This window comes from Portunus trituberculatus, chromosome 23 (genome assembly GCF_017591435.1).
Source record: "Portunus trituberculatus isolate SZX2019 chromosome 23, ASM1759143v1, whole genome shotgun sequence".
Lineage (NCBI taxonomy): Eukaryota > Metazoa > Arthropoda > Malacostraca > Decapoda > Portunidae > Portunus > Portunus trituberculatus.
Window position 1 is genome coordinate 14,630,820 of NC_059277.1, and position 22,924 is coordinate 14,653,743.

Below are 22,924 nucleotides of genomic sequence, written 5' to 3' on the forward strand. Positions count from 1 at the left end.
CCCTCACATGTAAATAGAAAGAACAGTGAGCCTTAACGAAACATTCTACTGAGCTGGGCGTCGTTTACAGACTAGATTTATGAAACGCACGTAGTGTTGGGAGGGTAAGATACACAGAGTTTTAACTTCTCTTCCTTTTGACAACAGTGACCTGTGAAAAAAAGGCCAAAAAAGATCAAAGTAAAGAAAAATTTATAAGGACCTGTGAGGAAGGCCTTAAAGTGATGAAGCAAGTGATGAAACACACACAAAAAAAAAGAAGTGACGAAACAAAGTGACGAAACAATGAAAAAATAAAAAGTGCCTGTGAAAGAGGCCAACAATGATCAAACGTAGGAAAAAAGTGAAATAACGACCTGTGAAGAAGGCCTAAAAGTGATGAAACAGAAAAAAAGTGACGAAACAAAATGATGAAACAATGAAAAAGATAGAAAAGAACCTGAGTAGAAGGCCAACAACGATCAAACAAAGAAAAGAAGTGGAAACAAAGGACCTGTGAATAAGCCCTTAAGTGATGAAATAATGAAAAGAAAATAAATAGTTTAAAAAAGAGGAACTGTGAAGAAGCGATGAAATAATAAAAAAGAAGAAATGGACCTGTGAAAAAGGCCTTCAAATGACGAAACAGTGAAAAGAAAAGAAAAGAACCTGTGAAAAAGGTCAAAAGTGATCACACGAAGAAAAAAAAGTGAAAAGGACCTGTGTAGAAAAACTTAAAGAAAAGAAGTGGAAGAAGGACCTATGAAGAAGACATTAACCCTTTCAATACTAGGACACATTTCAACCTTGAGATTTGAGTACGATCACATCATTGTATTTACATTAGGAAGGCTCTATGAAGGTCAGAAGCTTAATGGCCACAATTGTCACTATTTTAATCCCCACATGAGTTTCTGAAGCTGTATGAAATCACCAAATAGTAAGGAGAATAAATATGGAAAAGCGTCATGCTACAGAAAGGGTTAAGCGATGGAAAAGTAAAACGAAAAGAAAAGGACCTGTATAGAAGGTATTAAAGTGACGAAGAGAAAGAAAAGAAGGAAGTGACGAAACAAAATGGCGAAACGATGAAAGAATAGAAAACAATCTGTGTAGAAGGTCAACAGTGATCAAAAAGAAAAGAAAAGAAATGATGAAACAGAAAAAAACATTTAAAGTCATGAAGGAAACATAAGAAATTGTAAAGTGATGAAAAAAGAACCTGTGATGAAATAAAGAAAATGAGGGATGATATAAAGGATTTATGGAGAGAGAGAGAGAGAGAGAGAGAGAGAGAGAGAGAGAGAGAGAGAGAGAGAGAGAGAGAGAGAGAGAGAGAGAGAGAGAGAGAGAGAGAGAGAGAGAGAGAGAGAGAGAGAGAGAGAGAGAGAGAGAGAGAGAGAGAGAGAGAGAGAGAGAGAGAGACACACACACACACACACACACACACACACACACAGAGTCGCTGGCTTCACAAGCCAGAGGACCGCGGTTCGATTCCCCGGCCTGGTGGAGATATTTGGGTGTGTCTCCTTTCACGTGTAGCCCCTGTTCACCTAGCAGTGAGTAGGTGCGGGATGTAAATCGAGGAGTTGTGACCTTGTTGTCCCGGTGTGTGGTGTGTGCCTGGTCTCAGGCCTATCCGAAGATCAGAAATAATGAGCTCTGAGCTCGTTCTGTAGGGTAACGTCTGGCTGTCTCGTCAGAGACTGCAGCAGGTCAAAAAGTGAAACACACACACACACACACACACATCTGGCTTCACAAGCCAGATGACCGGGGTTCGATTCCCTGGCCGGGTGGAGATATTTGGGTGTGTCTCCTTTCACGTGTAGCCCCTGTTCACCTAGCAGTGAGTAGGTACGGGATGTAAATCGAGTTGTGAACTTGTTGTCCCGGTGTGTGGTGTGTGCCTGGTCTCAGGCCTATCCGAAAATCGGAAACAATGAGCTCTGAGCTCGTTCCGTAGGGTAACGTCTGGCTGTCTCGTCAGAGACTGCAGCAGATCAAACAGTGAACACACACACACACACACACACACACACACACACACACACACACACACACACACACACACACACACACACACACACACACACACACAGAGAGACACACACACAGAGAGAGAGAGAGAGAGAGAGAGAGAGAGAGAGAGAGAGAGAGAGAGAGAGAGAGAGAGAGAGAGAGAGAGAGAGAGAGAGAGAGAGAGAGAGAGAGAGAGAGAGAGAGAGAGAGAGAGAGAGAATATACAGTCAATATTCCCACAGTGACCTTGCTCTCCTGTTCTTGATCAGCTGCAGCCAGGATGACGCACACGGTCGTTACTGGCGCCTCATTACACAAAAGCAGCGGGCAAACAGACAGCTGAGACTTTCACTGCGTGGGTCGATAAGGGCAATCTTTTTTCTCCCTTTACCAGGCTGAAAATTGTAAATATAATTGAGAGGAAATTTTCTGGGTCAATAAAAATCTCTCGTTTATATTCAGAGCCAGTTTCAAAATAGACTTGACCAACCTTTACACTTCGACTCTACTAAAGATTATGGAGCGGCATTCCGGAAACACAGCAATCACAACGTTTAAAATGAAAGATGCGTTTTGTTTCCATCCCCTTGATCACTTTAGCTACCGGGGAACGGAACGGGTGGGGATTTCAGTGCAGAATGAAAGTGGATATGATCTGTGACTGAGTGGCACTGGTTAACTGCTTGTATCCTGAAACAGGTGTGGGCAAACTTCGTCCCGCCAAAGGAATTCATGCGGCTCGACAAATGTTAGTAAATTTGAAAGAGCAAGTTAATAGGCAACGCCAAATAGTATTGTGAGCATTTAATTTTCTTCCCACAAGTGTGCACATGCGTGTGAGAATAGCCTTTTCTTTAGAAGCCTTTAATTTGTATCCTAAATATTAATGATTTTGGGTTAATTTAGTATGCGGCCCTATGAGATTGTGATTATTTTCAAGGTGGCCCTAGCACTGAAAAGTTTGTCCACCCCTGTTCTAAAATATCTTATAGTATACCGAAAAGCGATTACGTGGCTCGAATAGAAGAATGGCTCACAGCACAAGTGGATCCAAAGCACTCTTACTTTCTCTACTCCCTGCACGGGGGCTGGTAGTTAAGTAGTCCCTTTTTGTTGTTGTTGTTCTTTCTGTTGACCTTGGCCAACTCTGTTCTTACGTGAAAAAAAAAAAAAAAAACTTCTTAACGCAATCCAACATCGAAGCTAGAGATAGGAAGTGTATTATTCATATTCCTAATGCCGAAATATCAATCGTCCTTCAAAATCTCAGGGATTCACGTCATTTTGAAAGTGGGACATTTCTTTATTGTAATGAACAACGGCGAAGGACATACTTTTGTGCGAGCGATGAACATTTCTGTCAACTTGCCATCAAATTTGGTTCCAGAATAGCTCAGTGCTTGAGGTTTGATTACCCTGGACAATATACTATCCATGAAGTATTTTTCCTTGCACTCACTCTCCCTCAGCATCCACCTCTCTGTCCTGTTACCCACTACTTCTCCAGCTCTTACATTACCCTGTCTGTCCTCTCACCAACGCCTTTCCCCTCATCCCTTCTCCTTCCCGTCAGCCCTCCTTACGTCCCTTCACCTCTCCTTTCCCTCCATCTCACTCTCTCCCTGCCCTGTCACACACCTCAGCGAGCAATCTATGGATACACCAAAATAGAGGGGGGAAAAAGTTGAATATTTGCTTCTACGTATCATACATATTTTCTTTTATATTTGCTTCACACTACACTAATAAGCACTTTAGACCTGGTCCCCTTCACACATAGCATTAGAACACAAGGGCAGCTGCAAGAAACCATCAGACATATGCATACGTGGCAGTCCCTGTACGAGAAATGCTGCTTTTCATCTCCATCCGTAAATTTATCTAATCTTCTTTTAGAGCTCCCTAATGACTCAGCACTAACAACCTCATTACTGAGTCTATTCCGTTCATCTACCACTATCTAAGAACCAATTACTTTCTATCTCCTTTTTAAAATCCACTTTTATGAAGCTTGAAGCCAACCTAAATATCAAGTGAATATGCATTACGGTAACAGAAAAGTATCAAAATTCTTATGAACTCAACATAAACTGTATAATGAAGTTAGGCAAGGAAGAAGAAAGGCATTCTCTCTCTCTCTCTCTCTCTCTCTCTCTCTCTCTCTCTCTCTCTCTCTCTCTCTCTCTCACAAACACATACACAGTGAAAATAAATGAAAAGGTTAAAGTGAAACGTCATAACTTTGAAAAGAATTAAAGCTGAAAGTAAGAAAGGGAAAGACGAGAAGTGAAACAAAATATAAGCATGGAAAAGGAATACTTAAAGAAAACAAGGAAGTGGAAAAAAAGAGGAAAAAGAGGAAAAAAGGAGGAGGAGGAGGAGGAGGAGGAGGAGGAGGAGGAGGAGGAGGAGGAAAAAAAAAAAAAAGAACAGAAACAAGGGAGAGAACTAAAGAAGAAGAATGGGATGGGTAAACGAACGAATGAAAGAAACAAAGAAAAATATGCATAAAAATTGAAAAAAAGACAAGAAAAGAACAAACCAAGAAGAATGAAAAAATGAACGAGTGCAAGAAACGAAGAAAAAAAAAACTAAAAAAATAGAAAGGAAAAGGAACACGAATCAAAAGAAGAAGAAAAAAAGAAGAGGAGGCAAAAATGAAGAGACACGGAGTAGCAGAAGCCTTCCTTTTGTCACCACCCATCGCTGTCCCTCCCAAAAAAGAGTAGACGGGAGAAAGATTATTGCTATAGTGAGTGCTGGAAAAAATTATCCACTAGGAGAAAATTAATACAACACGAGATAAAAACACAAAAATAAAAATTACCAGAAAACAAAAACAGCACATAAAGGAGATAATTCAATAGAGGAAAAGAGAAGATAACGAGGCGTAAGTATTTTTCATCATTAGCGCTGAATTAAGGAGGAACTGAAACCGCGCTCTCTCTCTCCCTCTCTGTATTCACTTAAGTCTGATCTCCCCAAGCAGCTCCTCATGTCCTAGTAATGTTTGGAAGGAGTAGAGTTACATGGCTTACAACTTGAGGAACTTACTGCACCGTCTAGAGGAGGAGGTGTTGGCGTGGTATACAGACTTAGACTAAGAAGGGAAAATAGAAGAGGAGGAAGAGCAGGAAGTACAATTAGAATAGGAGGAGGTGGTGAAGGAAAAGGTGTAAAATGAATAGGAGGAAGATGAGGAGGGAGTGAGTGAGGAAGGGAAGGAGGGAGGGAAGGAGGAGAATAAGAAGATCAAGAGAATGGGGGGAAGGAGACAGGAAGGAGGAGAAGAAGAAGGACGGGGGAACCTTTTGGCCTTCTCTGTGCCCTTCGCCTACCTGCTCTCTCTCTCTCTCTCTCTCTCTCTCTCTCTCTCTCTAACAACGTCCCACACGACCCTCTCAGGCCTCCCAGATGTGGAGTGCCTGGGAAACATACACCTGCCGCTCCTCACACAGACCTGAACTGAACGATGCTTTACCGCCGGTTATGTCTTCGTCCGGGATACAAGGGAACACAAAGGAAGAACGAACAGCTGCAGACGTGTCGGTTCTTACGGGTAAAGAGAAGTACGAGAAAGTATAAGAGAGAGACTCGTTGATTGAGTGGGAGAAATGGATTTTATAATGAAGGAACGTGTGATGTGCGTGGGCCAGAATATGAAGACCTAGAAGTTTTTATTGGAAGGCGCAGGAATAAGAATGATAGAGAGAGAAGTGTATAAAATGTATAATAGAGGAGAAGAAGAGGACATTATTATGCTTGCTAAAAATACAATTACGAGAGTGCAGAAAGGAAAAAGGCGCTAGCGATGAATCCTTGTAAGAAAAACTACATTTATATAAAGGGATCAAGAGGACGCTATAAAAGAATGTTTGTTAAAAATATTATCACAAAAATACAGAGAAGAAAATGTTGCTAAAAGAAATATAATTACAATCATAGAGCCGAGAAAGAGGACGTTACCAGAAAATACTAGAAAATACGGAGAAAAAAAAAAAACAAAACAAACAAGAATCTTCTGGTTCCTAAAAAAAGGATAAAAGAGAAACAAGAAAACAAAACCTATACCGTGAGATGCAACACACCAGGGTACAACTCGTCAAGATAAAGGATAGTAAAGATGAAGGCCTCCCACCATCCATACCCCTGTGATAAAACCAACCAAGTAGCAATGAAACAGTTAATACAAAAAAAAAAAAAAAATTGAACTTGAAGAAATTCTTGGAAGAGATGTGAATAAATGACACTACAATCCTAAACCTCACTATCATGACTGGAATAAGTGAGTGAGACCTTTCTTGGAGCGACGGGGGTTAGGGGCGGTGTTCTGTGCTTGGCGAGTCACGTGATACTGTTGACCTTGCTACCACTGCGCGAGATTGCAGAGGTGACCTTTCTGTTACACTAGCGACATTTCTATCAGAGAGAGAGAGAGAGAGAGAGAGAGAGAGAGAGAGAGAGAGAGACTAATCAACTGCTGAAACATTCGCAAGGAAGAAGACCAGGGACAGAACAGGAAGAGGAGGAGGAGGAGGAGGAGGAGGAGAAAAAAAAGAAGAAAATAACGTTAAAAGCAAGTGACGAAGAAGAAGAAGAAGAAGAAGAAGAAGAAAAGAAGAAGAAGATGATGATGATGATGATGATAACGATGACTATAATAATGATGAAATACCAAATCATAGTGTGAGGATGGGGAGGAGGAGGCGGAGGCGTTAGAAGATGCTGAAGTGAAGGCGACAGAAGAGGAAGATGGCTTAAGAGGAGGAGGAGGAGGAGGAGGAGGAGGAGGAGGAGGAGGAGGAGGAGGAGGAGGAGGAAGAGGAGGAGCAAGCAGGTTGTATACATCCCGTGGTGGGCGCTGCCCCTCATTTGCTCCGCTTCAGTGGCGGCAGCAGCAGCAGCAGCAGTGATCGATTCTCCAGGGAGCGGTGTTGCCGTCGTGGTGTTCCAAGATGGCCGTCCCCGGGTGAGCGTCAAGGCGGCGTGACGTCACCCTGCCCGGCTCCTCATAACAGAGACTGAGCTACCTGTAAACATCCAGACGCCACCTTCTCGTCCCTCGCCCAGCCCGGTCCGGCCTGCACACCTCAGCCTTCTCCGCCTTAGGCTTCTCCGCCGCCGCCTCAGCCTCGCGAGTCGCTCTTCCACCGCTCCTCAGTTCAAAAGTGCTGCCAAGTTTGCCGCCACGTCTTCACTTCCCGCTCTTCTCCTTCTTGTCTCCTGAACTTTAAAACTCTTGGGAATTTCACTTATATATTCGCGCTTTATCTTCTGTCCTCTTTTTTTTTTCAATCCTCCTTTCCTCTTCGTTTCTCATTCTATGAAAAAATATTGATGTTTTCTTCTCTCCTTCCTTTTTTCTGATCGCCGTTTTCTCTGTTTCTCATCCTCAAAAACTATTGTCGACTTCACTTTTCTATTTCGTACGTCAACCTTCTTCTTTCCTTCCTTTTTATCCTCTCTCTCTCTCTCTCTCTCTCTCTCTCTCTCTCTCTCTCTCTCTCTCTCTCTCTCTCTCTCTCTCTCTCTCTCTCTCTCTCAAGAAACTTACACAGACTTCATCCTTACAACGTTATCTCTCTCTCTCTCTCTCTCTCTCTCTCTCTCTCTCTTACATTTCTTCTGTTAAAATCTATAAAAAACCCAGTGACACAACATCTCTCACACTTTCTCTTTAATTTTCACTTCTCTTTTTTTTTTTACTTTACACCATCTCTCTCTCTCTCTCTCTCTCTCTCTCTCTCTCTCTCTCTCTCTCTCTCTCTCTCTCTCTCTCTCTCTCTCTCTCTTTTCTCCCTCCCCGTAGGAAACTCCCACGCAAACTATCTCCTCTCCTTTCCTTTCTTTTCCCAGTCACATTTCATTAAAAAACTCGCACAAATTTCCCTTAGATTCCTCACTCCCTCTTCCCCTCCCTTCGTCCTTATCTAACCGTCTCTCTTCTGCTCCCTTTCACAAATCGTGCAAAGTTCATAAATTAATCATCTGGATCTCCCTCCTCTCCAGTCCTTAACTCTCCCGGCCTCTGTTAGTCTCCCTCCTTTACCTCAATTAATACTGATACCTACTTCTGTTGCTCCTCCTACTCCTCCTCCCTTCCTACATAACAAGTTTACGGATGAGGAAAGCTATAAGGAGGTAAACATGAAGGGAAATGAGAACCTCAGGAGAAAATTAAGGATTCTTGAAAGTTTTTAAGTGTTGGGAACTCGTTGTAAAGTTGTTTTCCACCCCGGTCGCTTCATCATCGTGTGGCGAGTGACAAAAAAAAGAAAAAGAAAAGTGGTTCATAGAAAGATTATATCAAAGGACAGGATGCACGAGTGAAAAATACAGGGTAAAGCAAAGGTAAAAAAAGATGAGGTGAAGATCAGAAAGAAAGAGAGAAAAAAATAGAGAAAGAGGTATGAAAATAAATAAGGATGAAAAAAATGGTTGCTAAAGGGGAAGACTCGACATATATATAGTAAAGGAAAACTTAAAGAGGAAAGAGAAAAGAGATACATACTGATAAGAAAATATTTAGACATGTAATAAATAAAGCTTGAATTCGTTGATCAAAGAAATGACATGAAAAATAAAAATTAAAACAACAAAAGACGCGTAAGAAATAAAAGACAATAAAAAAAAAAAAAATGAACGAAATGAATGAATTAAGAAAAGAAAAATATGAAAAATAATGACTAAAGACAAATAAAAAAACCGAAAAGAAAATATAAGTAAAAATATATAGAAAAAAACTAAATGAATGTGAAAGAAACAAAAATGAAAAAAGAAGAAAGATATGGAAAAAGATGAACGAGTAAAAAGAAAATAAACAGAAAAAAGAAAAAGTAAAAAAAATTAAACGAACTGCCATACGAATTCGATGAAAAAGGAAGGAAAAAAAGAATAGGAATAAGGAAGAGAGAAAAATCAGATAAAACACATGTAAAGAAAAATAAACTGCGAATTCTGGTGTAGATGAAAGAGAAAGTAAAAACGAGAAAGAGAGAAAGAAAGAAAGAAAGAAAAGGAAACACGCAGAAAAATATTCCAACTCAAAACGAACCAAAAAGCGAAAGAGAAGAAAAATAGACTAAAAGAAAACGGAGCAAAAAGAAAAACAATGATAAACAGTGAAAGAGAGAGGAAAATTAAAGAAAGAGAGTAACAAGAAAACAAGCGACAAATAGTGACAAAAACAATAAAACGAGAAAAAGAAGGACAAAGATAGCAGTAAGAAGTACAGTGTTGCACAGGAATTAAAGAAAAAAAAAAAAAAAAAAAAAAAAAAAGAGAGAGAGAGAGAGAGAGAGAGAGAGAGAGAGAGAGAGAGAGAGAGAGAGAGAGAGATCAAAACGAAAGACAATTATGAAAAGAACCAGACAAAAATATAAAACTAGAATTTCAAGAATGTGAAAACTAAAACGGAAGAAAACGAGATGAGAGAGAGAGAGAGAGAGAGAGAGAGAGAGAGAGAGAGAGAGAGAGAGAGAGAGAGAGAGAGAGAGAGAGAGAGAGAGAGAGAGAGAGAGAGAGAGAGAGTGTATTTGTTCCCAAACTGACATTCACAAACAGCCAAACAAAAGATTCACAAACAATAGTCACTGAGAAGGAACACTGACAAGAAGCAAAGAAACAAGTGACACTGTGGTACGACTCCTCTCTCTTCTCTTCTCTTTCTCTCCCTCTCCCTCTCCCCCTTCGTCCCGTCTCCTTCTCCCTCTCTCTTAATCACCCGTGTACTTCATAGAAAATTTTGTTTACGCAGGAAAAAACTCGGTGACCTGTGTGTGTGTGTGTGTGTGTGTGTGTGTGTGTGTGTGTGTGTGTGTGTGTGTGTGTGTGTGTGTGTGTGTGTGTGTGTGTGTGTGTGTGTGTGTGTGTGTGTGTGTGTGTGTGTGTGTGTGTGTGTGTGTGTGTGTGGGCGGCAGGTGTGCGCCATGCAGACAGTGTGGACAGGTGTGGCACAGGTGAAGGCGGGAACTAATCCACCTGACAGAAAAGGTAGGTCAGGTGTGTGTGTGTGTGTGTGTGTGTGTGTGTGTGTGTGTGTGTGTTGTGTTGTGTTGTGTTGTGTGTGTGTGTGTGTGTGTGTGTGTGTGTGTGTGTGTGTGTGTGTGTGTTGTGTGTGTGTGTGTGTGTGTGTGTGTGTGTGTGTGTGTGTGTGTGTGTGTGTGTGTGTGTGTGTGTGTCTGTCTGTCTGTGTCAGTGAATTATATCTTTTATGAACAAATACGTGGATCTCTCTCTCTCTCTCTCTCTCTCTCTCTCTCTCTCTCTCTCTCTCTCTCTCTCTCTCTCTCTCTCTCTCTCTCTCTCTCTCTCTCTCTCTCTCTCTCAGTTGACCCTTTGTTCAATCCTTTACGTAAGCTATTGACGAACTGAAAGGTTAGGCGCGCGCGCGCGTGTGTGTGTGTGTGTGTGTGTGTGTGTGTGTGTGTGTGTGTGTGTGTGTGATGACCCGCGAAAAGCACGCACGCAGGAACTCACGCACGCACGCACGCGCACACACACGAAAACTACCTTTTTTATAGTCCTCCACCTCATCATCATCATCATCATCATCATCATCATTTTCGAGACACTTTAATAACCTTGACATTTCAGGAATCGTAGCAATTTTATTTTTCACGTAATGACAAATGTAACCGAATGAAAAAAAAAAACAATAACAATCCGACCTTCATTAGTTCCCATGTGGACCTGAGATTCTTACGTTAATTAACAGGTGGTGTGGATAAATTAATTGTCGAAATCACCTTAATAATGAAATGTAGAAAAAAAGAAAAAAATATTACAACTAAACTGAAATACATATATTTAAAAAGTTACCATTTCCATTTTTTTTTATTTTTTTCATTTTCTTTTAGACATAAAAAAAAAAAAAACAGAATAGCTATAAATAAAAATATAAACCAATGATTATACACTAAAATATACTAAAAAGCTATCATACACCTATGCTTATTTGTCTATTCATTAATTTTCTTCTAGACTAAAGTGAGACAAAAAATAAATTCAGGAAAAATAGATTCACAAATTAAATGATTAATGAAACTTATGAAAAAAGTGTGGAACTCAGTGAGGAGATTAAAAGAATGTGTGATTGGAGAGAGAGAGAGAGAGAGAGAGAGAGAGAGAGAGAGAGAGAGAGAGAGAGAGAGAGAGAGAGAGAGAGAGAGAGAGAGAGAGAGAGAGAGAGAGAGAGAGTAATAAATAAGTTTGAGATACTGAGTGACTCAGCAAGAAATTGAATGTCAGTCAGTCAGCCAGTCAGTCACTCAGTCAGTTAGTCAGTCTGTCACACACCCATTCGAATCAATACACACTCAGCTCTTTGATCTTAACAGGCAATATCAAACTAACCATCCCCCTCCTCCTCCTCCTCCTCCTCCTCCTCCAGAAAGGACTTAAAGGGACCATTCTGACCATTAATTAAAAACAACACCTGCAGGAGGACTAATGAGGCTGTGAATACCTATCCAGGAGCCACTTATGAGCCCCACCTACCTTCTCTTCCTCCTCCTCCTCCTCCTCCTCCTCCTTTATCTTCTTTTCTCCTCGTTTTTCTTCTCTTCTAGTTTCCGTCCTCCCTGTCAGACTGCACAACACCACCACCACCACCACCTCCTCCTCGTCCTCGTCCTACTCTCCTCTTCTCTCTTTGTTTCTTTATTTTCATTCTATTTTGTACATTTGCTGACAGAACGTTCACACTAGAAGGAGGAGAAGAAGGAGGACAAGAACGAGAGGAGAAAAAGAGGAGGGGGGAGGAGGAGGACAAAACAAAAAAAGAGAGAAAAGAAAACGCCATACATAACTGCGTTTCTGAGACGCGACAGGGACATCAAGGAAGGCAGTGTTGCAGAAAAGGTGTAGAAGATGAGGATGTTACTAATTTAAAGAGCTCATCTTGAGAGGTCTTTGCGTTGCACCTCTGCTTCAATGAGAAAGACTGTGGTAGAAGTGACACGGCTTTGGAAGGCTGTTTTTATGGTTGTAGTGGCAGATTAACGAGATTGCTGTGTTATTAACAGGAGAAGCCCTCTAGAGAAACAGCCTAATAGTTTTCTTTTATTTCTCTTTCTTCTCTTCCTTTTTTCTTTTTTACTTTCAGTTAATTAAAAAGTGGGACGAGAGAGAGAGAGAGAGAGAGAGAGAGAGAGAGAGAGAGAGAGAGAGAGAGAGAGAGAGAGAGAGAGAGAGAGAGAGTTATCTTTCTCACACATAACGTTTGGAAATCTACAAATGGTAAAAAGATTAATTTAGTTGTGATTATTAGTTATATTATCATTACTGTTATTATTGTTATTATCATTATCAGTTACCATTATCATTATTTTTATCATCATTATTATCATCATTACTATCAATTTAAGTTTTATCCTTTATTTTCTCTTCCTCCTCCTTCTTTACTACTACTACTACTACTACTACTACTACTACTACTACTACTACTACTACTAACACCACCACCACTATCACAACCTGCTAATCTGTCCCTACTCAATCACTCCTTTGGAAACACACGGGAATGCCCTTATCTCACTGTATAGAAGGCCAGCGGGCGGCGATAATACGTGGCGCAACTCTCGACTCATATCTTATCACTTGGACAACGTGTATATTGCTATCTGAGTTTGCTTGAGTGCACGATAGTTTTCCTCTTTTCCTCCTTTTTCTAAGTGTGTTTGTTTTCCTTATTGTTCTAGTGTGATTAGATAGCTCGCGTCTCTCTGTATCATTCCTTGGTTTTACTTATCTGTATAATCTATTTTTGTGTAGCCCTATTACTATCGGAATTTGCTTAAGTGTATGATTGTTTTCTTTTCTTCTCCCTTTTTTTTTAAGTGTTTGATTTCCTCATTATTTTTGTGTGATTTTATTTCCCGTCATCTTTTTGTGTATGAGAATCTTGGTTTGCTTCGCTGTTTGATCTATTCTTCTCTTCTGTATAGTTTTTTTTTTTTTTGCTCGTATTGTTCTTTATTCAATGCCTTTGACTCCCGCCTTCTGTGATTCAATACCTTGTCATCTCTTTGTCAATTCCCTTGCCTGTATTATTTATTTTCCTGATTTTTTCATTGTATTGTTTGTTATATTCTTCGCCTCTTGTGTATATTTGAGTACGAGTTCGCTTATCTATCCACTCACAGTCTGCCCTTTATCTGCTCATCTCTCCGTGTCTGTCTGTCTGTCATCTGTATTTGTCTATCAGATGCATATTAACCTTGATTAATGTTTTTTTTTTCACGTGCCTGACTTTTTTGTACTGTATTTCTCTCTCTCTCTCTCTCTCTCTCTCTCTCTCTCTCTCTCTCTCTCTCTCTCTCTCTTTCCCCACTCTCGCGTCGCACGGAAACTAATGGTCGCTGATGTAGGAGGAGGGAGACGGGATAGGGGAGAGGGAGAGGTTGGGAGAGGCTGGGACATGTTAGGAGAACTTGAGTTACCTTACGGGGGCGTGATTGGGTGTTTGTTGCTCCTGCAGGGTGTAGGTGTGTGCCGGGAGGTGGGGTGTATTGTCGCTGGGACGGGGAGAGTGGGAGAGTGAAAAGGGAGAGGGAGAGGTTGTATTGTGGTGGTGATGGGGAGGAAACCTGGGGAAGACGGGTGCCCGAGGATGTAGTAAGAGAGAGAATAGATGCTGTACATGTTTTGTTGTCTTTTTTTTTGTTATTTAGTAGTGGTAATAATAGTAATGAAGACAGCAGTCCATCTTTACCGTATAACTTAATAGGGAACAATGTGCGGCCAGGAAGGGCGAGACGAAGCTCACCCATCACTGTCACACTGCGTTGACCTTGACTGAGCAAGGATTCATATCAGTATCTAGGTGCCTTTTGCTTCGCTCATGATGAACAACACTTGACCTCATCAATCTCTCAAACAACTCGGTCTTTTATACTATAGATAAAATTACTGTTAGGTAGAATGATATTACATTCTGATAACATGACACCTTTATGGCATGCCATCACAATTATGAAGTCCATAGTCTCACAAAGCAACAGCAACACATGGCCAGACTATAACACCAATCTAGAGTATAAAGAGTATTTTTGTTGTCTATCTTTTGTTACTTGGTAGTGGTAATAGTAGTAGTAAAGACAACAGTCCATCATTATGGTATACTATCACAGTTATAAGTCCCTAGTCTCACAAAGCAACAGCAACACATGGCCAGACTGTAACACCAATGAAGGCGTGCTCAGTCACTCTATTACATTGAAACTCCCTGCCTGCTTCTGTATTTTCTTTTTCCTATGACTTGAACTCTTGCAAGAGGGAGGTTTCAAGACACTTACCCTTTAATTTTGAATTATCCTTTTGACATGTCTTTTTGGGAATAGCACCTAAATGTTCCTTTTTTCATTCTTTTTGTTGCCACTGGCCAATACCCTTCTTACTTAATTAAAAAATCTTCGTTGAATTGGTGTATATGTATATGGTTGTATATACACACCTATACTTGTATATAAATACATATATAAACGCACGCATATATACATTACATAAATACATGTGCATTTTATAGTATTTGTACTTACTCTGAAAAATTGCATGCGGGCCTCAAGTGGTGATGTGGTATTTGTTCCCTGTGTGGCAGCGGCAGCGCCATTACTCCGACCTGCGTGTACCATCTGTACGCCCATTATCTTCAATGGAGCATGACTGCATGTTCTTTTTATTTGCATTTTTGACGTAAGTTTGGTAAACCTCAATCCGTGAAACAAATGAGTTTCTGCATCAGTCGTTTGTATCCCATCTCGGTATCACTTTTTACATTGATAAATTATACTCAACCAATACGCCACTGAATTCTCATAACAGGTCAGTCCATCATGGCGTGTTTATCATATGGCAACATTTCACCTCATGCAGGAACAACAACACGAGGCTGTATTAATTTTTTCTTTCTATCTCTTTTACACAATTAATTTTGGACAACATACCACTGTATTCTGATCAGGTGCATCTACTACTAAAGGACATCGTCTCAGTAATTAATTCGTGTTTCAAAGAAGCAACTACATTCCGATGGCTTCACATTCTAAAGTGATGGGTTTGCTTTACTATCTCTCCTCAAGTGGCTGGCTGGCACATCTGCTCACTTCTTTTGTCTCACTGATGCTATTCTCCATTTGAGAGATGCTGTTATTTAGCTGTTCACTATTTTAACGAGTCCATTTTTTTTCAATCACCCGTCTGTCTGTTTGCCTCTTCACTCCGCTACCTTTGTGTGTGTGTGTGTGTGTGTGTGTGTCGCTTCAAAGCAGTATATACGCACTTGTACCGCCACAAACTAAGGCACAAGAAGAACACACTCAGTACATTCAAATACTGAGCAACTGATTCGAAGTTGAAACGGATTCAAGCTTCATGAGAAAGCTTGGAGATCGAACCCAGGATCAGTGTGTGTGTGTGTGTGTGTGTGTGTGTGTGTGTGTGTGTGTGTGTGTTCGTCTCTCCGTTTTCCTTGGTTCTTTTTCCTTCCTCTCATTTTTTCTTTCATCTTCTTTTCTGTTATTGATGTGTTTTCTCCAATATTTTTTGTTTTTCTTTATGCCATTTTTTTTTATTCCGAGTGTCTCTTCTTCACCCAAACGTTTTCGGCACGAGTTAAATATCTTAAGAAATCAATCTTTTGTTTCTTTTTTCTTTTTCTTTTTCTTTCCTTTTTGCTGAAACACGCCTCCATGTCCTTTGCGGTTCCTTTTCCTTTTTATCTTCCTCCTTGTTTGTCCTCTCTCGTTAACTCCATTTTAATGTAATCGTTGAAATTACTGGTGTGTGTGTGTGTGTGTGTGTGTGTGTGTGCAACTATTTCCACTTCCACTGTGCAAATTTGAAGAGGTGTTGTTGGCGGTTCATAAAAGTTCAGTTCAGTTAAATGAGACTGGAACTGTTTTGAACCCGGGAATGTTTCGGGGCCTCACTCAATGGTACGTGTGTGGGTAGCCAGCGGGAGTATTTTCCAACTTTCTCTCTCTCTCTCAACTGAACTGGCGAGGTGATCTAGAAATAAAAGTGAGGTTGGATGAAAAAACATACTCGTATATACAAAGAGAGACAGATACAGAGAAGTACAGCCTGCGAGACATTTCAAACTCTTCTTTCCTTCTATTTCTTTTACCTTTGAGCTGACTCCGTGATAAAGAAAAAAGTGATACGGAGTTTTAATGAGCACAAAATTTCGTGAGACACATAAATAGAGATGCAAACAGAGAGAGAGAGAGAGAGAGAGAGAGAGAGAGAGAGAGACCTGTACGTACACACCGACATACAGATTTCTCATTCCTTTTTATGATTTTTTTTTTTTGCATTTTGTATCATCTCTTTTTTCTCCTCGGTCCTTCTTTCCATCTTTTCTTCTCTCTATTTTTCCCTTTTTTTTCTCTACTCTTGCCGCTTTTCAGTTTTCGTAACTTCCTCTTTCTTTACTTGTGACATTCCCTTATTCCTTTTTTTTTTTTTTTCGTCCATTCTCCACCAGTACGTACTTATTTCTAGTCTTGTTTTTCTTTCTCTTTTCTTTTTCTACTTCTTTCTTTTAATAATCTATTTTGCTTTTTTCCTCTTCCTCTATTCTCCACCTTTCTCTATTCGTTTCCTGTCCTTCCATCTTTTCTTTCTTAACTTCTGCCTTTTCTTTACAAATTAATATTCAAACTTGTTTTTTAACTTTCCCAGAATTTGCGAGTATTCGATTATCTCCTTATGTATTCTATTCTCCTCCTCACCCGTCCCTCTTTCTCTTTCTTAACGAGTCTCTGTATAAATAAACAATCAAACATCTGTCTTTTCGTCCTCCAGAATGTGAAAGTATCAAATTGCCTTCCATCTCTTCTCTCTTTTTTTTCTTTCTCTCTTTTACCTTCCCCTTGTCTTGGTATAAATTAACAATCAACCCCCCTTCTCTCTCTCTCTCTCTCTCTCTTCCAAACTCGTATAAATTAACGACCGTGCATACCTTCATGAGTTCCTCCTACAGGTAGTGGCGTGATGGAGGCGGTGACGGGGAGGCGGGCGGCGCGGAGGTCCCAGTCACTTATGCCTCAGGGAGCGTCAGAGGTGCGGCGTGCTGGCTACTCCCTCTCGCTAAGGCAGGGAGGGTTCCGATCTCTCGTCTTGGGCAAGGACTTGGATCTAGCGGCCCAGCATGACTTGGCAGCGGCATTTGGGCAAGATTTTCCGAAGTCACCTTCTACTCTGCCGCGAAGGACAAAAACTAAGGTTGGTTGAGTTGAATTGAGTTGCTGGTCAGGAGTGTTGTCTAGTGTCCCTCCTCACTGCCATGGTGTTCTGCTTAGGATAAGATGAGCAATGAGGGAAGGGCTAGATATGTGGCAGGGGAAGAGAAAGGAAAGAAAGGGAAGAGAAGAGAAGAGGTGGAAAGAGAAAGGAAAAGAAGGGAAACCAAGGAAAGTGAGGGATAGAAGAAAGGTAAAGATGAGAGAGAGAGAGAGAGAGAGAGAGAGAGAGAGAGAGAGAGAGAGAGAGAGAGAGAGAGAGAGAGAGAGAGAGAGAGAGAGAGAAAACAAGACACCCTCCACCTCTCACCTTTCCCAGCTTTCCTCGGTGACGGTGAAAAACATCCATTGTCATGAAGTTCTCACGGGGATTCCCAAGTTCAGTAAACAGTCAACAATTGGGAATCAGGTAGTGGAGGACGAAGGTGAATGGAAAAAAGGTGAAGTGGCGTTATTAGCAGCAGGTAGAAAGGGAGGGAAAAGAGGAGATGAGCGGGAGAAGAGAGGGAGATGATAAGAGGGAGGGGTACAAGACAAGGAGTTTTCGTAAAGATTTTATGTTTGAGAGAGAGAGAGAGAGAGAGAGAGAGAGAGAGAGAGAGAGAGAGAGAGAGAGAGAGAGAGAGAGAGAGAGAGAGAGAGAGAGTAATGAATAATAATAATAATGCTAAACGGCTTATTGATATCGTAGTACTGACTCTAAAAATGTACATGGTAATTCATTGTTATTTACCACGGTCGTCTGCTGGTCACCTAGCCAGTCTTTCCCCTACGGAAAGAACTCAGAGGTCATACTGACCGATCTTCGGGTAGGACTGAGACCACAACGCACTCCACACACCGGGGACAGCGAGGCCACATCCCCTCGAGTTACATCCCATATCTATTTACTGCTAGATGAACAGGGCAACACATTAAGAGGCTTGCCCATTTGCCTCGCCGCGCCTGGGAGACGAGACGAGTGTGCTAACCGCAATACTACGCGGTGTGTGTGTGTGTGTGTGTGTGTGTGTGTGTGTGTGTGTGTGTGTGTGTAATTCACCTCGGTCGTCTACTGGTCACCTAGCCAGTCCTCCCCATTACGGAGCGAGCTCAGAGCTCATAGACCGATCTTCGGGTAGGACTGATGCTGGACTCACACATACACGACCGTGGTGCCCCGACAGGCACGATGGCTGAAATTTGGCATCGGGGGACGAAAAGACACTATCGGGGCATCAATCGTGCGTGATCGGGGTGTTTCTGGGGTCATCGGGCAACGTATGGCGCATGCGGGCGTTGCGGGGAATGTCCGGGCATCGGGGCAAAAATTTTTTCTGGAGGTAGAGCCACACCCAGGCCCTTTGCTTCCGTTTTGGTTTGGGCTCTGGTAGTAGAAACTGGTCGACGACAAGAGCCCTCAGTAAGTGGTATCTCATACCACATACCCCCAGCATAATTAGTTCCTTCGTGGAACTGTCCATGCTTGTAGTGGTGTTGAGTCACTGGTGATGTGGCACCGTTGAGGGCTGGTGCTGGAGTGTTTACCTGGTGTTGTGGTGGGCTACCTATGTATATGTCGTGGCATGCATCGGGGCTGTGGATCCGACATACCCGTACCATCGCTTCTTTCGCCCCGAATGCAACAATGATACGCCCCTGCCGGGCCGTATGGGGCGATATGGGGCGATGCAATTTGCAAATGAGGGTGTTGTCGGGGGTTCGTCGGGGGGTTCATCGCCCCTGTCGCGCCGAAACGAGCGTATCATCATTTCATGTCGGGTCGACAGTGCCACGTTAGGTGCGACACCACCCCGATCACTCCCCCGATATGACCGATAATCGTGTCTTTTCCCGGCTCTCGGCCCTGTCCTGTATAATCGGGAACAATCGTGCACTTTTTAGCCCCGATTCCAATCGTGCCTGTCGGGGCACCACAATCGTGTATGTGTGAGTCCAGCATGACTGAGACCACATCAACACACAACACACAACACACACCGGGAAAGCGAGGCCACAACCCCTCGAGTTACATCCCGTACCTATTTACTGCTAGGTGAACAGGGACCACACATTAAGAGGCTTGCCCATTTGCCTCGCCGCTTACTGGGACTCGAACCCGGCCCTCTCGATTGTGAGTCGAGCGTGCTAACCACTACACTACGCGGTGTGTGTGTGTGTGTGTGTGTGTGTGTGTGTGTGTGTGTGTGTGTGTGTGTGTGTGTTTATGGAAGACTATTTCTCTAATCTATTAATTATAAAGGAATCAGAAAGTTTGCTGTTGGCAGATTGACAGAGACGGACAGCAAGACCGACAGGTGGCTATGTATCTATACTTATAAAGCCAAAACTGTCAGTTAGAAATCGCTCTTTTAACTAACCTTCACTTCTGTTCTTATCTCCTTCCTTATTCCTCTTCAATTAATCCCTTTACTGCAATAGGGAGGCGGTGGCGTAATGGATAAGGTAGTGAGCGTGGAGATCGGGCAGATGTCCACGGGTAGGTTCGAATTCCAACACGTACCGCTTTGAAACTATGCCATTTGTCGAGTGGTTTAAAGTTACCTACATGTCACCATGATGCCCAGGTTCTAGGTGGTTACACCAAAGATGCGCTTGGGTGGTGATATGGACCCTAATGCTCCACTAATGGGGGCGAAGCTGAACAGCGCTTCCTATACATATTCTTCAAGTATACCTACAGGCGCTATAGGACAGAGTAAAAAAAAAAAAAAGATAGTTCACAACATCAGAAGCAATGAAATCAAAATAATCAAAAGAACAAATTTAGCAATTTCTAGTCCGTATAATGCTTCTAGATGTCAATAGAGCAAGATGAAATGTCTATGAATGATGAATCATTATGGAAAGCATGTCAAATGAGAGGGAGGAATGTTAAATCGTGACTGATACAGCTTAACCTTTATCGAAGATGCAAGAACAAGATGATTTGATGTCTCCACTTTCCTCGTCCATCACAGGATCCTCATCAGTACTCCGTCCACTTTCTTCTCCACAGTATTCTTTTGTCAGATCCACTTTCTTCTTCACTATACGTATTCGTCTTCCAGCTTGTGTTTTTGCTTTTCCAGCCACCATCCCTTCTTTGCTTTCTTAAGCTGTCCTCTTCTTTCTGACGAACATTCGTCTCGTCCTAGGTCTCGCGTGCATCGTGCATTTACTTCCACTTTTGTCATTGCCAAATAGACAAATAGATAGATAGATAGAAAGGCACACAAAGAAACATACAGATGCATAGATACTTGGAAAGATAGATGAATATGTTGATGGATAAACAAAATGACATGTACACAAACAGACAGACAGATACAAACACAAACTCCTCTCAGTAACCCACCTCTCTCTCTCTCTCTCTCCGCTCTCCACAGGTATCGTTGCACAAACACCTCGCTGTCACCACCTCGGACCCGACAGCCGCGTCCAGCCGGCAATGCGTAAGCTGCGGCGGCCACCCCGACCAGTGCCTCAGTGCCTTGGAACTCTTCGAGGTGTGCGACCCCCATCATCACCATCCCTCCTATAGGTCCGCCACAACACCCAAACGCACCCACTCCCTCCTTCGTCGCTCCCGCCCGCCAACGCAAGCCCCAAGAAGACCTTCCCGTAGCCTCACATCAAGACACAAACCGAAGTCGATCCTGGAGGAGGGTGGGGAGGAGGCAACCACCCCGGAGAGCGAGGCGCAGACCCCAGACAGTGAGGCGTGCACCCCAGGCAGCGCGGCGGGCACCCCAGTTAGCGGTTCGCGAACTCCGGATAGTAGCATACACACGCCGGAGGAAATTACAGGACAGGAAAAGCGGATTAAAGAAGGGAAAACGATACCACGCGCCCTAAGACTCCTTGAAATGCGATCGGCGACACTGGGGAAGGAGGAAGACGAGCAGGAGGCGAGTGCTAGGCGAGGGGAAGCGGCTCAGGCACAAGGCGGCGGTGCCATTGAAGGAAAAGCAGATCCTGGCCTCCTTAGCACCATAAGACGATTGAGCATCTAAGAGCCTTGTAAGGGAGGCACAAAGAGAGGGAAAAACGGGGACATCAAAACCGAAGGGTATAAAGAGATTGGGAAGGAACTGATGAAAAGAGAGATAATTGGAGAGAATTTGTAGAGTTTGTAATGTATGTAAAATGGTATCTGAAAATTGTCATGATAAAAAAAAAAAAAAAAAAATAATAATCGGAGAGAAATGGAAAAAAAAAAAAAAAATGGGCAGGAAGGTCAAATAGAGAGAAGTATGGAATTTGACGGGAAAGAATTTGTAGTGTAAAGAAGTAACACCTGAGAGATCGAACAGAAAATAGAAAAGTGAGCAAAAGAAGCGAAAGGAAGCTTGTAACACAGAACAAATTGGAGGAGAAAAAATAAAACGTGATAATGAAGAAGGTAGAATGTACATTACTTCAAAGATCTTACAGAAAGGGTGAGAAAAAAGGGAAAAGGAAGGAAAACCAATTGAATAAACCAAACAAGAAGGAACTGAAGCAGAATTTGGAATATATATAGAAAGGAAAACGAGGAGAGGAAGCAAACTCGAAAAAAAAACATTGAAATGAATAAGATGGCAAACAACTGGAGAGAAAAAATTTAGTATATAAAGGGGAAAATAAGTAGTGTCTCGACTTAACTTAGTTTCAACCGGAATAGACAGAGAAGAGTAGAAACAAATCATAGGTTAAATGACCGATAAGTAAGAATTTTAGAAAGTAGATAGAAAATGAAATTATTTGTATATTTACTCTACCTGACGTCGAGAGAGAGAGAGAGAGAGAGAGAGAGAGAGAGAGAGAGAGAGAGAGAGAGAGAGAGAGAGAGAGAGAGAGAGAGAGCTAAAAATAGTTGAAATGCCAAGTATTTATGTATTAAGTATGCCTCAAGTCAAGACAAAAATAGAAATGAAAATAAAAACTAGTCAGGAATAATCTAAGAGTTAATCCCAAAAGAAAAATCATTAAGTGTGTCTTGACAATTCTGCCTCAAGTCATGGACATCATAAGTCAAGAAAAAAGTGAATTATGAAAAGGAAAATTCAGAGAAAATTAAATAAAATAAAGAAAATTTAATATTGTAAAAAAAAATTGAAGTTAGAATTAGAATGTGTATAATAAATTTGTTGATTCTGCCTGAAATTCATATATTTGAAGGAAAGAAAATAACAGGTTAAAATGAGAACAATAATATAAAAAAGAAATTGATCAGAGAGAATTGAAATCAGAAAAAAATTATATATACGTATATATATATATATATATATATATATATATATATATATATATATATATATATATATATATATATATATATATATATATATATATATATATATATATATATATATATATATATATATATATATATTTTTTTTTTTTTTTTTTTACATTACAAGGGCACTGGCCAAGGGAAAACAAAGTGTTGGAAAAAAAAATCCCGCTGGTTGCCAGGCCCTGTTAAGAGGAAAGTAGGAGAAAGAAAAACAAAAAATCTAAAAGGAGGGTCCAGTTAACGTAAGAGGTGTCTTGACACTCCTCTTTGAAAGAGTTTAAGTCATAGGCAGGTGGAAATACAGACACAGGTAGAGAGTTCCAGAGTTTACCAGTGTAGGGAATGAAGGAGTGAAGATACTGGTTAACTCTTGCATTAGGAAGATGGACAGAATAGGGATGAGAAGAAGTAGAGAGTC

The 22,924-nt window shown here is 41.5% G+C and overlaps 1 protein-coding gene across 1 annotated transcript; it reads left to right on the forward strand.

The window, feature by feature from the left end:
• The first annotated feature begins 9,871 nt into the window (after nt 1–9,871).
• Nucleotides 9,872–22,297, forward strand: LOC123507938. The gene is made up of 3 exons (XM_045261296.1): nt 9,872–9,996; nt 16,988–17,229; nt 20,615–22,297. The coding sequence occupies exons 1-3, from the start codon at nt 9,933–9,935 to the stop codon at nt 21,239–21,241; spliced, it is 933 nt and encodes a 310-aa protein (XP_045117231.1). The 5' UTR covers nt 9,872–9,932; the 3' UTR covers nt 21,242–22,297.
• Nucleotides 22,298–22,924: the final 627 nt, after the last annotated feature.

What these genes read in the sequence shown, in the direction of transcription:
- LOC123507938 (XM_045261296.1), top strand. Translation starts at nt 9,933, where the DNA reads ATGCAGACAGTGTGGACAGGTGTGGCACAGGTGAAGGCGGGAACTAAT. An exon ending in TAATCCACCTGACAGAAAAG is followed by an intron (nt 9,997 to 16,987) that starts GTAGGTCAGGTG and finishes TTCCTCCTACAG; the next exon opens with GTAGTGGCGTGATGGAGGCG. An exon ending in CGCGAAGGACAAAAACTAAG is followed by an intron (nt 17,230 to 20,614) that starts GTTGGTTGAGTT and finishes CGCTCTCCACAG; the next exon opens with GTATCGTTGCACAAACACCT.